The sequence below is a fragment of the Pteropus alecto genome, unplaced genomic scaffold (assembly GCF_000325575.1).
Source record: "Pteropus alecto unplaced genomic scaffold, ASM32557v1 scaffold177, whole genome shotgun sequence".
NCBI lineage: Eukaryota > Metazoa > Chordata > Mammalia > Chiroptera > Pteropodidae > Pteropus > Pteropus alecto.
Window position 1 is genome coordinate 4,659,110 of NW_006442207.1, and position 16,944 is coordinate 4,676,053.

Genomic DNA, 16,944 nt, shown 5'->3' on the forward strand with positions numbered 1-16,944 from the left:
CAACACACACACACACACACACACACTCTCTCTCTCTCTCTCTCTCTCTCTCTCTCTCTCTCTCTCTCTCTCTCTCTCTCTTAAATCCCAGTGATCAGTTAGCTAACATTGTAAATTCTCTAGGCCTCTCATTTTCCCCTTAGAGCCACTAGTCTTCTGGATAGTTCTTTGCTGCCCAGCACTGAGGTCACAAGCACTATCTTCACATTTAACACAGTGGAGCAAAGTGGCAAAGGCTTGGGTGTCCCACAGGCCGTTATCGTTCAAATTCCTGCTCTTCTACTTACCACGTGCTATCGGCCAATATAGTAGACCCACAAATAATGTCAAATCTTGATCATGTGTCTGTCAAATGAGGACATCGACACCCCCTTGGCTAGAGTGTCATGAGAATTAAATTTGGCGATGCAGGGAAAGTGACCACTATGGTTATTATGCTGAGCAATCCTGGATTGGTGTGGGTTCCAATCTGGCAGAGGACAGCTATGGCTGCCTGTGCCTGTGCTTTAAGGCAGGGGGGTCCCCTGAAACTGCTTCCCAGCCCAGGACTCTTAGGGGCTTCTGTGCCCAGTGTAAGGTCCCACCAGCCTCTCCTTCTCCAAGTGCCATCGGAGTCTCTGACCTGGCAGGAGTCTTGCCCAGGCTTCTGAAGGTTTCCCGCACAGATCATGCTCTCATCGATCGTGTGGTTGTACAGCCGGCGGGAGTTGCACACAGTGTTGGAGATCAACTTGACTTTGGCATCCAGGAGCTGGCGGGACCCTTCCCCTGTGGGACAGAGAGAAGAGGTCACCACTGTGGGGACTAGGATGGCACCCACCCCACCAGAAGCCAGCAGAGGTAAGAAGAGGGCCACGAGCTCAGAGTTCAGGAAGGAAGAGTTTTTCCAGGAGATGGGCAGAGAAGCCTCATTTTCCAAGGCTGTTGGCTCTTTGCCCACAGCCTTCCCCATGACTTTGCCCATGGCTTTCTGAACTTTCGATGCTGTGCTGTCACAAAGGGGCAGAATCATTTATTCCCCGTTCTGTCTCCTCAACTAGACCATGAGGTTGGGAGGGCAGGGAGGGTACCTTAAACCATTTTTAAATTTCCCATGCTGGTACACAGGAGATTTTTAATGATAGCTGAATACCCCTGCCTGATCATCTAGATCAGTAGTTTCCAACCTTTTTGGCACCAGGGACCGGTGCTCCCCTGAGAATCTAATGCCTGAGCTGAGGCAGTGATGCTAGTGCTGGGGAGCGGCTGCAGATACAGATGAAGCTTCACCGCCTCGCTCGCAACTCATCTCCTGCTGTGCGGCTCAGTTCCTAACAGGCTAAGGACTGGTACTCGTTTGCATCCCAAGGGTTGGGGACCCCTGATCTAGATCACCTGCTTTCAAGAGCAGACATTTCCTCCCTTAAAGAACTTCTCTTCTGCTTAATCTGCTCTGGTCAGTATGCTGATGTTTAAAGGTTTAGATGGACTTTAATGAACATAGCTACAGAAAAGGTTCTGGTTAACTCTAAATCCAATTAACCAAATTCTTCTTTCCTCCAAGTCCTCTGACAAATTTTCATAATACAGTCCACTTTCTTTATGAATATAGGCCTATTTTAAAGTGATTCTAGCTTTCCATTATTAAAGACAAGATTTGTGGGGAAGAGAAATCCATTTTGGGTATTTGAGAAAGATTTAAAATACACTTCTGAGTTTCACATATTAAAGGATATAATCTAATCAGTACTGTGAGGAAAGTAACCCTTTGGTTACTTTTTAAGATAAGACCAAATCCTAGAGACAAATCAATAGCTCGATTTAACAAAACTTTATAGAACACCTACTATGTGGAGCAACCTGATCAAAGCACTGCAGGAGAAGCAAAGATAAATGAGACCTGACCCCTGCCCTCCAGTGGCTGACGTAAGGAGTATCTCTATAGAATTCTGTCACCTATTATGATTCCAAACCTAGGAGGTACATATGGTTATTGGAAAACTAAAACTCAGCTGTCCAAGAGACAAAGCCAAGACACTAACATATCTGACTCCAAAATTTATCTTTTTTCCAATTTATCCTCTTTCTAACCTACTGAGGGAAGGAGAAAGGTCTTTGTGGATAAAGGATGAATGCTTGACCAAAGTCAAGGATTTAGGGGTAGGAGCCAGGAACAGATGGAGAGCAAAGAACATTCCTTGGAGGTGATGAGATTTAACTAGATCTTGAGAGAAAAGGCAATCTCTCTCTTTTGATAATACGCTTTGAGTATAACACTAATTTCAAGTTCAGAAGAGCACTTGAGTTTGATCCTTTTTTCCCCTGATTGAAGTAACTCACCTGAGTCTCAGGAGAATGCATGGCCAGACTCACCTGTTTCTGTAACACCCCAGCCAGAGATGTGACATTCAGTTCCAGAGGGAAAGGGACCATCAGGCAAACATATAGTCTTTACGTATTTGGATTCCAGGGCACAGTGACCGTTCACCGGCTTTAGCTTGAGCAAAGCTAGGTAGAGAGAGAAAGGAGAAATGGGTGATGATAACCTCGTTATCAAAGAAGCATCCGCTTCAGGTTGATCGGAAGGTGGTCGGAGCGACGTCCACTTCCAATGCCTGGAAAACTTCTTCCTCTGTCATTTCATTCTTTTAACTTCAGCCTGGGGAGGAGTAACACTTCGGGCCGAGAGCAACATCAAGAAATAATAGCTAAGTTTAAAAGCATTTCTAATCCATTTAAAAACAAAAACAAAAACAACAACAAAACAAGCCTCAAGAAGGGGGAAAAAAAAGATATTAAGGAAGGAGAGAGAGTGAGAGGTATTGTGAATGTAGAAATAGGGTGCAGGACTGAGCAGAAAGCGGCTTAAGTATATCGCTGCCTACCAGGCGTGAGATGTGCGTGGGGACATGTGCGCATCATGTTCATATAGACACTATGTCGCCCAGCCCACAGGAAGCTGCAAGTTATATGTCAGTGTTCCCATTTCATAGAAGAGCAAACCGAAGCTAAGAGAGGTGAAGCTGGCTAGTAAGTGGGGGAGCTGGAGTTCAAGGCTGAGCTCTTTTGACGACATGTTCCTAGCATCTCTCCCCCTCACTTTAAGAGCTGGTGCGTATTTATCCACAACACTGGGATTTAAGAACTAAAAAGCTCTGGAATAAATTCTCTACTTTACGGGGTCTTTGAGGGAACACACAGAACCAAACCTCAGCTTTCCACCAGCAGAGAAATCCACCCAGGACAAGACCCACAGGAGATCTACACTAGAAGAGACTTGCCAATGTCATTGTAGGGAATTTCGTCTCTTTCGTTATAGTGGCTGTACTTGAAAATCTTCTCCACCCCGAAGGTCTGCTCATGGAATTCTGTCTTCTTCAGGTCCTGGTCCCCTAGCACCACTTTTAGATTCTTGTCTTTTATGCTGCAAGAGAAAGTAAGATGGTCAGGGACTAGCCCTGCCACTTGAGGGACTGGAACCGAACCCTGGCTCTGCTCCTGGTGAGCTGTGTGACCTTTGACAAATGACCCGACCTTCTGCAGCCTTGGCATCCTCATCTGTAATCATCGTCTTGTTCACAGAACTCTGCTATGTGGTCCAAATGAAGTAATGTGAGGAAACTGCTTTACTAATGGAACAGTCTCTAAATGTAAGCTATAACTTATATCCCATGCTTCCTGGGAGACATCTCATTCTCTATGATTTTTTCTAAAAAGCAGCCAATTAATGTCTTGAACAAATATTCTTGGTGGGTGCTGATATTGCATGCATGACCTCTCTTGAAGAACATCTCTTAGAATCCTTGAAGAAATTGTTTAGTAACAGCATGGACTGGAAGACCTTTAAGGCTACCACCAAAACCTGGGCTACGTGGGATCAGCCCTGACCTTGAACTTGGGGAACTCGGGGAAGGTGGTGATTCTTCAGGCTCCCCGGTGGGTTTCAGTCTACTCTGAGGCACAAAGGAGTTGTGACTGAAGACACCTGACCCAGGAGGCTCACTGGTGATGGCATCAGATGAGAGCATGTTATTTTCTCTGTCCATGGCAGGACTGAAGAGGTTAAGGAAGCAGGTATATCTGGGTTCACATCCCACTCGCCCGCTTTCCACATGACGTAAGGCAAGGTGCTAAACCTTCCTGAGACTCAGGGTCCGCCTTCATGAAATGAGAGTAGCAATCAATTCTTTCATTGCACACTTACTGAGCACTTGTTCTGTACCAAAACCTGTTCTTGGCACTGGGGACACTATAATTAATAACAGATAAACACCTCTGTCCTCCCTCAGCTTGTCTTCTGGTAGATTGTTTTGTGGATTAAATGTCGTAATACATATAATTCAAAGGTAAGCAAGCATTCTAGACATCATAGGTCTTTTCCACCTGGTTTTAAAGAACCACTCTTTTACTCTTGGAGCTAGATCAGAGCCACTAATCCTGCTAGACCTGTCAAGATGCTGATCAGTTGGGAAGGGGAGAACAGCCCCATAGACTCAGGTCGCCCTGACCGCTGCCCCCAGCAGTCACCTACTCAGTGCAGTGGGCAGCAGTAAGCACCCAGCAGGGGTGGATCAGCGCCCCCCCACAGAAGTGTCCCTGGGGCATGTAGACGGTCAGTGGCACCAAGGTCTGCAGGGACACCTGCCACGGGTGCTTGCCCGCCGTGCTCTTAAAGCCTCCGTAGATCCTCTTGATTTTCCTCTCTGATATCTCAGTCGTCCCACATGAGTCAAACCCCGGAAGCTCCATCAGGGGCTCTATGGGGCTTCTCTCTGGGTCAGTAATATCTGTGGGACACAAGAAAGACAAATCATGCCACTCATCCTCCCTCCAGATCCTCAGAAGGACCTTGTCAGAGGTATGACACCAAGTCCATTAGCTCAGCAAGTGTCCAGAGCTAAGAAACTGGTGCATGCAGGGTGAGCACGCAGTAGGTACACAATTAATATTTGTTGAATACGTGATAAATATAATGCAAGTCTACAGAATTAACAATGAAGATGTTGCTTTTTCATTCTTATTTTGACGTATATACACACACAAAGATATGTGTGTGTAAATATAAATCCATCACTAGGTATGTAGTTAGCTATTCATTAACATATACATATATTTGGGAGTCTTTTTTGTTGTAAAGGGAAAGATACCCAGATGTAATAGAGTGGGGACAATAAGAGACTTACACAGATAACTGTCATACAAGGGAGAGAGCGGTTAAGCATTGTAAGGGTGGTGACTGGTTCCATTCCATTGGGATTTATAAGAAGGGAGAGGTAATTCTGCGCTTGGGAAATTACGAAGGACTTCCTGGAGGAGGGGCTACTTGAGTTGGTTCTCAAAGAATGGTTGAGTATGGACATGAGCAGATACGAACAGAGTATTATAGACAGAGGTGACCATAAGAGCAAAGACACAGAAGTGAGACTGTTCAGGCAAGTGATTCAATTCATCAGGGCGGGAGGGAGCATCGTTCTAGATGTGGGTGGAGAGGTGGGCGGGACAGCCTGAGAGGAAGACTGTGGGGCTAGAATTCAGATCATGTTGCATTCTGAGAAGCTACGGGGGCCCAGCCGATGTTGGATCACTGTTGTACACCCAAAGCCTGGCATAGCTCCTGGCACATGGCAAGCAATTGATAAATATTTTGCTGAGGGCACTGACTCAGAGTCAGGAAATATGAGTTTACAGTTGGACTACTGGCCCAAGTTTACAAAGGCATCACGACCTGCTTAGCATCCCAGACAAGGAGAGGATCAGGCAGTTAGGTCACCACTGGGATGAGGATTGGTGGAGCAGTTGGAATGGGAGAGATGGAATGCCAGGAATGCATGTCTATGGGTCTGCATCCTTCCCACTACCAGGGTCTCTGGACAGCCATGGTCTTACCTAGGGCTGAGCAGGCTGAGACATCACAGTACTCCCATTTCACCTTTTCATTGTTTACTTTAATGAAACACCAGGGCTTTTTGTCTCCATCTGGGTTTCTAAAATAAAAAAGAATAAATAATACCCAGGGTCAAGGCTTGGTAAACCCACTGGATCTCATTAAAAGACCTTTGATTAAAAGAGTACTAAGTTCTTGTGTGTTCCTGGGACCACATATGGACCCCAGCTTATTAGGGCAGTTAGGGTTTTTTGGTAAAACCTTAACTTCCAGAGGAAAATCCCAATGACCAGGAAGCACTTCACAAGCCTTGTTCCAGATCCATGAAACATATCAAATATTTTATAGGAAAAGAAACAAGGTCCCGTTGAAGATTCTTTTTTTGTCAGAAAAGTGAAATAGCCACAGACACATGGTATAAGTAGGGCTTCTCTGCCCAAACCTCTAAATTCCATGCATGGGAATTCTCTGAGAAAGGCTGCCAAGGTAGTTGCCCCAAAGACAGCTCCATGAAGGGAACAGCTCGGGGTGAGTGGCAGTGGAAGGTCACTTGTATTCTGCACAAGAGAAATCCTCTTGTTTAATGGAACAGGTTTAAAGCCACACAAAGAACTCTTGCCCTTTATGTGCAGATCATGAATGTCCCTGGCTTTGGTTAAACAATGAACAGTAAGAGGAAGCCAACGGAATGGTCTGGAGGCAGCAGAAGGGGAAGAAGGTAACTTGTCATCACCAGAGAGAGCAGTGGCATTATATTTATTTGGGAAAACCTGAACACCCTTTTGGCAGAGACTGTAATGCTCACCAGACATTTCACTGTCTCCTTTACATTTCTCCCTTGAAGTTATTTGGGACCCTCTGACTACTTCTGGCCAATAAATTATGTGTGCAGAGATGATGTGTCATTTCTCATTTGAGGTACCAGAAGAGTGCCACCGGTGTCTCCTCATCATCTCAGATGTAGCAGCAATTCCTTCTGAAGAGCCTTCCTGGCCCCACTTCCTGTGTTCGCAGGAACAAAACTCATGCTCCATTTTCTAGTGTCTTCTTGCCATTCCTGGGTATTTGAATCACTTTGTGGAGCACGATCCCCCCCCCACCCCAATACCAAACCACACAACACACATAACATTAGTAAGAAATGAATTTTGATGTAATCAAACCACTGAGATTTGGGGATTGCTTGTTATAGCAGCATAACCTAACCTGCCTTGAGTATGAAAGACTTCCCAGAGAGAAAGCTGATGAATTTCGGTGTTCCAACCCCAAATTCCTAAACTGATCTAGGAAAACTAGGAGCAGGGGAAAGGGACAAACCAACCCTTACACTGACAAGCAGCCAAGAGTGAAGATAGGGAAGAAGATAATTTTTACCTGCAGAAGTTGTGCTCCCCAATCCCATGGGCCTCAGCATCCTCCATAAACATGTTGTAATGCTGCTGCAAGAGGAGATTGGAGTTCCAGTGAAGGCATGAGTGCTGGTTGACTGTCTTACTCGCTTTCCCTCGGTAAGAGTAGCCATCACCAACATAGCAGTCATCGGAACCTCAGAGAGAGCAGGCAGGGATGTGAGAACTGAGAGCAACTGGCCTGCTGCTCCCAAGAAGAATTTGGTGGGTCTATCAGAGGATTAGGCCTGAATATTGATCACCCTGAGATTTTACCACAATGTGCTAGAAAGAAGATGTCTTGAAAGTTCCAGATTTAATCCTGTTTAAAGACACAGAATAGGATGTGGTTGCATAGTAGAGTGGTTAGCACATCTGCTTTACACACAGAAGGTCCTGGGTTCATACCCCAGTGGAGCCACAGTCCATAGTCTATGGCCATGCCACCTTGAACAAGCCTGATGTCTGATCTCAGAAGCTAAGCAGGGTTGGGCCTCGTTAGTACTTGGATGGGAGACCACCTAGGAAGACCAGGTGCTGCAGGCATAAATAATAATAAATAAAAAAATAAAATAAAAATAAAAATATAAAAACACAGAATATAGTTGTTGTGGGAGATGGGGTGGGAACTTACTTCCTTAATTTTGGTTCACACTGAACTTGGTGGCAGGTGGGTTGAAGCCCAGGGGATGCCCAGGTGTATTTGATTTGCCTTCACTACAACACAGTTTATTACATTCCTTGAGCCAGACACACCCTAGGCCCTCAGGTTAGAAGGCTGAGGCAATAGCAGAGTTTGGGAATCTTAACTTGCATCTCATTCTGGGAACAAAATCAAATCAGAAAAGGATTCCAAAGGCCTCACTTGTGGTCCAGAGTTTCTGCGCAAGTGGGGGCAGAGACTCATACCTATTTCACAGAATTTCCCCTTGAACTGGCTGGTACAGGTGCAGGTAAACTTGGATCTCCGCCGATGCCGGGAGCAGGTGCCGCCATTTTGGCAGGGGTTTGGCCGGCACACAGGAACCACTGCGAACACAGGAAGTGGGGCCAGGAAGGCTCTTCAGAAGGAATTGCTGCTACATCTGAGATGATGAGGAGACACCGGTGGCACTCTTCTGGTGTCCATCCTTTCACCAAAGATGAGTCAACCAAGGGGGAAAGACAGACCCACTGACACTCTAGTATATGTACATATTAACTTTAAGAACATATACAGACATGAACGAAGCACTGTGATGGGGGCCATGTACAAAAGTGTACATAAGTAGATGGCTCTGGGTCACTCAGTAAAAAAAAAAAATAGCAAGAGAATGGACTGGGAAGGAATTTAGGGGTCAGTCTGAACTAGGTTGACACTTGACTCTGCCCCTTCACAGCTGTGTGGCTGTGAGTAAGTTAATCAACCTCTCTGAACTTCAGTGTCTTCATCTGTAAAACTCTTTGCAGCGTTTTTGGGAGAATGTGAGAGAGAATGTAAATCTCATTAGACAATGCCTGACTCATGGCAGTGAATCAATATAGATTTATTCCCCTACCTGGGCCATTCCAAGAATAGACCAGGGCCGACTTCCTGGAGGAAGTGAATTTCAAGATGATTCTTTTTGAAAAGAAAGGGGCAGAGAGGAGTCAGTTCTCAATAACTATCTGGGTACGATGAATCTTAAAAAGTCCTAGTTATAATGGCCATATTGGATATTATTAAAACTTCGAATGTATCTGGACTGCCATATAGTAGGGTGCAGAGACTCCAGGTGCAAGCCAGAGCAGAGAAAACCTAGCATAATAGGGGACGCCAGCACTTACCTGTAGAGCATCCTGGACCCTTGTAAGGGTGTTTACAGGCACAGCGGTAGAAGGGAGGACTCTGAATAATGAGACATTCACCCCGGCCACATGGGTTATCCTTGCACTTGTTTTTCACTGTAGGAGATCCATAAAGAAGAAGATCCAAAGTACAAGACATTATTGGGGGACCGTCTCTCTTAGCGGGATACCTGTAAATTACAATGTTCAGGGGCCCGGCGGCTGACAGTGCGCCCCTGTCCATGGTCCTGAAACACCATGCTACCCAGTAGACAAGGCTTTTCTCTAATTCTTGGGTCACAGATGATTGCTTCCAGTGTTCATAGCCTTTATTAAAAATCTTGATAATTTTTACACCTTCAACAAACAAATAGAGCTGCAATTTGAATTTCTCCACTTTATAGCTGATTTTATATTCCATTTACTGTTTTCCCCATTCTTCTGAGAAGTTGAGGGATGAACCCAGATACCATGTTTCTGCTGACATCCCAAACTGACATTTAGTGAAGGACTTGTAGGATTGAAAATAGAAGAAATAAATGAGGAAGACGTAGAGGAGAAAAGTCTATTATAAAACCCTATATGTATGTAAGACTCTTACGGCCTCCGCTATCTCAGTTACATGGTTACCAGGTGGAACAGAAACAAGGGTCTCTTTAGAGGTGCAATTAGTCTATAGAAGTTTTTTATTCTTCATGCTTTTTCAGATAGCCTTGTGTTATGCTCATAAGAACTCACTCAAGGCAGACACAGCTTTTATCAGTGTCTCCTTGAGTGAGGATGGCAGGAAGAGAGAGCCTGGAGCCAGGAGTTAACCACCAGAGCTCTAATTTCTGCTCGTCTCCTAACTAGCTGTGTGACCATGAGCATGTCCCCTGTGCTCTCTGGGCTCTTTTCTCTAACTGAGCTAGGCATTACGTGCCCTCGGATTCTTCCTGCTCTCCCATTTCTCTGTTGCAGTGAGTCTAAACACTCTAAACAAACAAACAAACAAACGAATTAAAGTCCCGAGTTTGGAATACATCTTGCTCAGAGTCCAGGTCTTGTCTCTTCTTAGCCTCAATGCTCTCATCTGTAGAACGGACATACTAGTCCTATTTATCACACGGGAGTGAAGATCCAGTGAGATGCTGCCTGTGACCATGCTGAGGAATCTGTTATGTATGATACAATGCCTGTGGTTATAATCCTTTCCATGGGGTCACTAAATCTCTCTTTACCTGCTAGAATTGGAGGCGAAACTGCCTCTTGTTCAACTCAGAGGGAAGAGTTAATCCAGTGAAGGTACACTCACCGTTCTGACACCTGCTTCCAGAGAAAGGGGCTGGACAGCTGCATGTGAAAGTGTCCCCATCGATGAGGCAGTTCCCACCATGTTCACAGGGGCTGGACAGGCATGGATCTAAGACATGGCAGAAGTCAATGTTTGCAATGAGCAGCAGGTGAGAAGCCCCCGGCTTGCTCATCAACTGTCAGTCTCCTGCCCAAATGAGGAAGTAACTGCATAGCTAGTGATTGAGGAGAGGGGCAAATCAGCATTGCCCTTCTAAAGCAAGGAAAACTGCAGTCACACAACCAGAGAGAGGGCTGCAGGTTAGAAAGAGGACAGGCAAGAAGGAACCGTGACTGTCTCCCCTCGGCCTTTCTCATTGAGAAACTCCCCTTTTCCATCATCAATGTTTTTCTCCTCCCAGTCTCCCTGGGAGTGCCACGGGGTCTGTCTCTGATGCTGAAGGCATTTCACAAGCCTGAAGACCTCCCCTACTCCCAGTGCCCAGGGGTGGAGGTCAGGACTGGGGAAAGAAAACCCACCCCTAATGAAACACAAGCTTTCTGAACATCAGGCAAGAAGACCAAAGGCAAGAGGGTGACAGAAAAATTGACGGCGAGGAGGAAATGACCCAGTGGCCTTCATCTTTCTTCAACTACTTGTTCAGTTAGATTTTGTCATATTTCATCTGTGCCTTTGGCTTTTCATGGTTGTCTGAATGGATCTTCCCTCAGGGAATTCTTTATCCTTCTGTTCACACACATTGTTCTTTGGTTCAGGAACTAGGATCCCTGGGCCCAGCTCTTGTTTTGATGGTCCCTTCTGATGTTCCCCTGATGCCCCATATCTTAGCCCTGCCTTCCAGGCCACTTCGCACAGTTAAACAGCTTTTATTCCAACTGATAAGTGCTTTCCATTTCTTCTCTTGATTTAGTCACATGGCTTTGCTTGGGCCCAGCTTCTTATTTTTATTTCTGTCCTAGTTCTTGGTTTATGAAGCCACAAACACAAAAACAAATGTGGTACAAGCACACATGTATGAGTACACACACACACACACACACACACGCACACACGCACGCACGCACGCACATATACATCCTAACAATTGTGCAAAGCTTCTGAAAAGATGAGAAGAGAAAGAAAAACGCAGCCCATGTGGAAGGGAAGGAAAGCCCCAATGCCAGATTTGTGAATGTCACAATCTGATGCCATATGCTAACTCAGACTCTTCTTCATAATTAGGACCTACCTTTAATCAACGGTATGGGAATGATTTTGAATATGACGCCTATTCATAGTGTCAGGAGACCTGGATGATGATGCACTAACTCACTGTATCCACTTGGCTAAGCCAACTCCTCTCTTGGCCTCATCTGTTTCATGCGTCATTTGAGGATGAGAGAGATGGTCTCTAAGAACCTCTTCGGTCCTCACAGTGCATGATTCTAACTGGAAAAAAAGCTAGCCTAAATCATGTATATGATACCTATTTTATGGTGCTGGTCAGTGAGCAGGAGGAGAAGGAGGCCCATGCATAGAACAACAGAACCCCCCCTCCAGGTGTGCTGCTTTCATCTCAAGAGGGCCCCCAAAGAGCTTAGGTACCTACCATCATCTGCATAGTACCAGTCAGGATTCTCAGGGTGGCTAACTTCACGATTGGTGTTCTCTTCCTGGTTGTAATTCTCGTAGCTGTACTCATAGTTGTCATGAGTCCAATCTACAGAAGTGGAAACAGGACCAAAGAAACCCTAAACATTAGACCCAAATAAATCGACATTTTATTTCACCAAACACCTTTCTTTCTAAAGGTTTCAAAGTCCTGAAGAAGGAATCATGTGTCTTTCCAGCTCCTCACACTGATGGGGTGGACAGAGGTGTCAGGCATTGTGAATTTTCATCTGGAGTTGGGGGTTATGACCCAGCAAAGCAGCAATGGCACTTGGCAGGGTTAAGAGCACCTGATTGGAAATGGGAGAAGTCAAGTTCTGGCTTCCCACTAACTGTGACCTTGTTCAAGACAATAGTATTCTCGAGGCCCCAGTTTTCTCATCTGTAAACAGCATGAAGATGATTGGGGGCTTAGAGGGTCTCCTGTATGAGATCTGCCCAGGGTCGTATCCAGTGGCACTTGAGTGCCTTGTTGGATGGTTCTGTGAAATGAAATGAAATTTCTCATGGAACTTGATTAGTCACTTTAGCTTAATGAACTTAAAGAAACTCATCTCTGTCCTCTTGGTCACAGCATCAAATTCCTAAGTTGTATCTATAGAGGAGTCACAACAGCTAATATTTATTGAGCCTTCATTATGTCCTAGGCCTTGTGCTAAGCATTTTACATGAACTATCCATTTCATTTATCCTTATGAAAATCTAGATGTGTTATTATCTCTACTTTAAATTGAGAAACTTGAGGTTGAAAGAGGTTAAGTAACTTGCCCAAGGTCACATAGCTAATAAACAAAAGGATAAGTACTAAGTTTATCTTCATATAACGCCTAAATTGCATTAGCTCGGCTGCTTCAACTGGCCTCTTATACCGCCTCAGGTATGTCCATACTTGCCCTTGGAAATGGGGTCCTGCCATCTCCATTGAATAGTCTGCCTGCTAATTAGCAATCACCTAAGGACAATTTTGAGGAGGTTCATGGATCTTACCCACAGATAGACAGTGCAGTGTATAATATTGCTCACAGTTATAAATCTCACACGAGACTAGACCATTGAGAAGAGCAGGCGTGTGTAAGGCTGGACTCAAGCTTCTTGTTGTCTGGGACCTTGGAAGATGCTAGAAGCTTTGCGGCTCACAGAGAGAAGTTTGGAATTTGCAGAAAGTTGGGTTGACTTTGCTGTCTGCAGCTGGCGGGAATATGGCAAGCAGAAGCCATAAAGAATCCATCCGGAGATACATATGATAATGAGAAGGAGCAAATGCAGATAGCCAACTTGAAAAGGCGCTCCCACAGAGCCAGCTGATGGCTCCGAGGATGGCACTTTACCTACGCCCGATTATCAACCACATTATCTTACTCGTCTCTCAGTCATTCCCTTATAGTCTTTATCTCGTTGGCTTTTGAAAAATCGACTTTTGCACAATGGCTATTTTATATTTCCCATTAAAATGGAACTATCTTTTTATTTCCTTTTTGAATCTGCTAACTCTGGTTCCTTGCCAGAGTTTCACCTCATTTATCACAGTGTCAAGTCAAGACTCCCTTTGCTTGCTCATTATTTCTCCCGAGCTGCTTTTTCCCACTATGAAAATGCTCCCAGAGGAAGCCACCTTTCCAGGGACGAGGATCTCGGTTGAAGATAAGGCCATTGTCTTCCTGGAGCAAATAAAGTTTCTTTCCATCTAGTTTGATAAAGCATAGAAAGAGAGCGAGAAAGTGAGGAAAAAAAAAATGTTTCTCTGAGTTTGACATAAAAAATTTCAAACTGACATTTGGGAAGACAATGGGGTTTGGTAATGAGAAGATTGCATCATTTATTTATTTCTCTTTGCTTTGGAGAATGTATTTTTGTTTTTCCAACAGGTGTTTATAGATAAGCCCCTTCAGATTCCTCCCATAATTTCTCCCATCATTCACACAGGTATAGGGTCAGACTGGCTAATCTTGGCCAGGTCATTAGCAATGAACTCCTTTGCAGATGTTTAGAAATGAGAGTTTTGCATAGATGAGATGGTGCGACTTTTCCAGGTGACAGGGGATGGATAAAAGGTGTGTTGGAGGATTTTGACTTGAATCCAGCTCTACAAACAAGGGCTGCTCATCTCTCGTGGAAACTAAGGAGGGAATGAAACGTGTAGGCTTTGAATCATACTCCTGCCAAGCAAGGTCCCTGCTACTCTCCAGAGCCCGGGGCTCTTGGTGGAGATTGATAGGAGGAGCAGAGGCCCAGAGGCCCCAGATGACCAGAGGCCATCCAGCTAGAGGTTTGTGCAACGGAGGGGACTAAGATCCTCTACATTTGGGCTGGGCTCTATAGGAGCGTGGGAATGTTTCTCCACCTCCACTCTTAACGCTTATTTTGTCTTTTCTATTCTGTTGGCTCTTAATCCCATTGTCTATGTAACAAACGTGTATCGTACACCTAAATGAGCTAAGCATTATGCCAGATGCAGAAAGGCATCGAAAACAGTGGAGAGTTACACAAATAAGAGTGGGACGTGGCCTCCATAAAGGAGCCTCTAGTATGCGTTGGGTGGGGGAAGAAAGCTGGCCAAGCAAGGAGCTGAAAGGGTGGGAGAAGAGGTGGGGGAGCTAGATGTGGCCAAGTCTAGGCGTGGTAGCCTCGAGTTCCACATTGGCCCTCTGGTGGGGTCCACGCCACAATCTGATGGAAAAAATGGCCCCGATTCCCCACCCCTTCCTGTATCCGCACCTTTTGTCCTGTGACTTGGCGGCTCCTCCCACCAAATGATAAAGTCCATCTCCCCACCCCTTGGGTCTGGGGTGCCCTTGGGACTTGCTTTGGCAAACAGGGTGTGGTAAAAGGACCGTGTGCCAGATGACAGTGTGCCTAGGCCTCAGGAAACCTTGTGTACTTCCTCTCTTTCTCTCTGTCATGGACCCCTGTGATGGCATCTGAACCAGGCTGACCTACTCTATAGGAGGTCAACAACAGATCCAGTGGTCCCGCTGAGGCCTCAGACATATGAGAAAGCCCAGCTGACCCACAAGCTGAGCCTGGTCCAGACCAGAACTGCATAGCTGGGCCCAGTCGAAATTGCCAACTCAAAGAATCAAGATCTAAATATGTGGTTAATGGTTTAAGTCACTAAATTTGGGGTAGTGTATTATGCAATAATAAAAAATGGACACATAGGGATTAATTCATATTGGTTGCTAGTGGTCTAAGAATTTTAGATTCTTAAATATTCCTCAGTGGCTCAGGTGGCTGTACAGTTTTAGGTTTCATGGCCAGATCTAGATGGCACCTCTCTCTTGAGGTTGATATTTAACTTGGTATTTAACTAGAGAATTTCTTAAGAGCAAAGGCCATGTCTATTCCTCTCTCTACCCCACAGAGCCCAGCACAGAGCCCTCAATGCAGTTAATGTGTGTGTTTGACAAATCGTTTTTCCCTCTGTGGCCAAGCCTCCCTTCCTTCTGATTGGCCTGCACACAATGGGCACACAGCTCGGCCAGCATGGATGGTGTCTGCTTGGAGCAAAGTAAACAGGGGATTTAGGAGAGAAACTATGTGAGATTTGGGTCAGGTATTTGGTAATAAAAATGCCCGCTGAGCTCTGTAGGAGTCTAGAAACTTGTTCAAGTACTTTCCTGCGTAGAGAAAGATTGCGGCCTAACATGAAATTTGGTTCCATAGGTAGATTGTAGAAAAAATACTCCAGGTTTGGATACAGATTACTTGAGACTTTCTTTGGGCTATAGAGAGGGGAGAGCTTTGGGGGAAAAATGAGACAGCTGTCAGGAGCATATTATACTAGATATATAAAAAAAAAAATACGTGTGGATTTGCTTATTTATCAGAATCTGTTTCTAGAATTTATCAGGAAGAATAGAGAGAATATCTTGAGTTAACCCAAATAATCCTGGTAATAGGTTATTTTGTATTGAGTATTTTATATATATCAGACACTACACTAAATAAATATGTTGCACACAATCTTATTTAACCTTCAAATAACACCATGGCCTAGGTATTATTATTTTTCTCTTACAGAAAAGGAAAAATTAAGGCAGAGGACATGGCATTGGAAACCAAGCCTACTTAACTCCAAGTCTGGTTTGCTATTTTATGAGCCCTGGAGCCTCTTATGGGTTTATGTTTCATGAAACTCCATGGGGTTTGGCTTCCAGGAAGTAACATGCATCGGTAAATCTTCTTCAGCACAGGCTCCAGGTCTCTCTACCAAGGTTATCGTGGTCTATACCCGGGGTCTCTTGGAAAAACCCCGGACTTCCTGTGACAAAGGCTTTGCAGCTGCTCTGGTTAAAGAGCTCACCAGATGTGTGGAACGGAACAGAAATCCATGGAATGCCGTCCCTGCTGGCATCATTCATCACTGTGGCACAGACAGTCCTTCTGAGGGCCTCCCCCAAACCCCAGCCCTGTCGGCCTGCATTTGACGCTTCCAATCCTGCTGACAGGGCGAGCCCAGTGGAGACCCTCCCTGGCAGGCAGCAGGACAGCTGATGGATGGGCTCAGCCTGTGTCGCTGGGCAGAGCCACTTCAGCTTCGAAGAGGCATTTCTGCAGGCCTGTTAGCTCTCACATCGCCTGCCTTGGGAGATGGGCAGAGTCTTTGCTGTTCGATGGCCACCTTCTCTGCCACCCACTGGGGACTGTAGCTTGGGCATCTTCTGCTCCAGCAAGACCCTCACCATGCTCTATCTCTAGCAAGACCAACTCGAGAAGCGGCCTTGCCCGTGGACATGAGCAGAGCGTTTCGTTGACTACACTGCTGTAGAAAGCCTGCTGGGATCTGACAAATTTCATCAAAGCACAACCCCCATGTGAAATTAAATCAGACACTAACAGGGGTGTTTTTAAAACCTAACCTGCTCCTTGCAGAAAGGCCCAGCCACTGCTTGTCACCCTGCTCCACAGCCAGAGACTAACAGAACATCTTGAGATGGATTTGG

The 16,944-nt window shown here is 45.4% G+C and overlaps 1 protein-coding gene and 1 pseudogene across 2 annotated transcripts in view; one reads left to right on the forward strand and one right to left on the reverse strand.

Annotated features, from left to right (window-relative positions):
• The window catches only part of HABP2 (hyaluronan binding protein 2), a 33,064-nt gene that overhangs the window by 2,716 nt on the left and 13,404 nt on the right, over positions 1–16,944 (reverse strand). The window contains exons 1-11 of one of the 2 annotated variants that reach the window (XM_025039110.1): positions 13,614–13,770; positions 11,940–12,050; positions 10,352–10,459; positions 9,058–9,174; positions 8,161–8,280; positions 7,238–7,409; positions 5,866–5,963; positions 4,511–4,766; positions 3,261–3,403; positions 2,353–2,487; positions 623–768 (exon numbers count right to left, since the gene is read on the reverse strand). In XM_025039110.1, coding sequence (XP_024894878.1) covers positions 623–768; positions 2,353–2,487; positions 3,261–3,403; positions 4,511–4,766; positions 5,866–5,963; positions 7,238–7,409; positions 8,161–8,280; positions 9,058–9,174; positions 10,352–10,459; positions 11,940–12,050; positions 13,614–13,755 — 1,548 coding nt within the window. In that variant the 5' untranslated portion in view covers positions 13,756–13,770. Of the gene's footprint in view, positions 1–622; positions 769–2,352; positions 2,488–3,260; positions 3,404–4,510; positions 4,767–5,865; positions 5,964–7,237; positions 7,410–8,160; positions 8,281–9,057; positions 9,175–10,351; positions 10,460–11,939; positions 12,051–13,613; positions 13,771–16,944 lie in introns of those variants that run through there. The other variant, XM_006920852.3, reaches the window with a different exon arrangement.
• On the forward strand, positions 7,682–7,797 carry LOC112470162 (annotated as a pseudogene).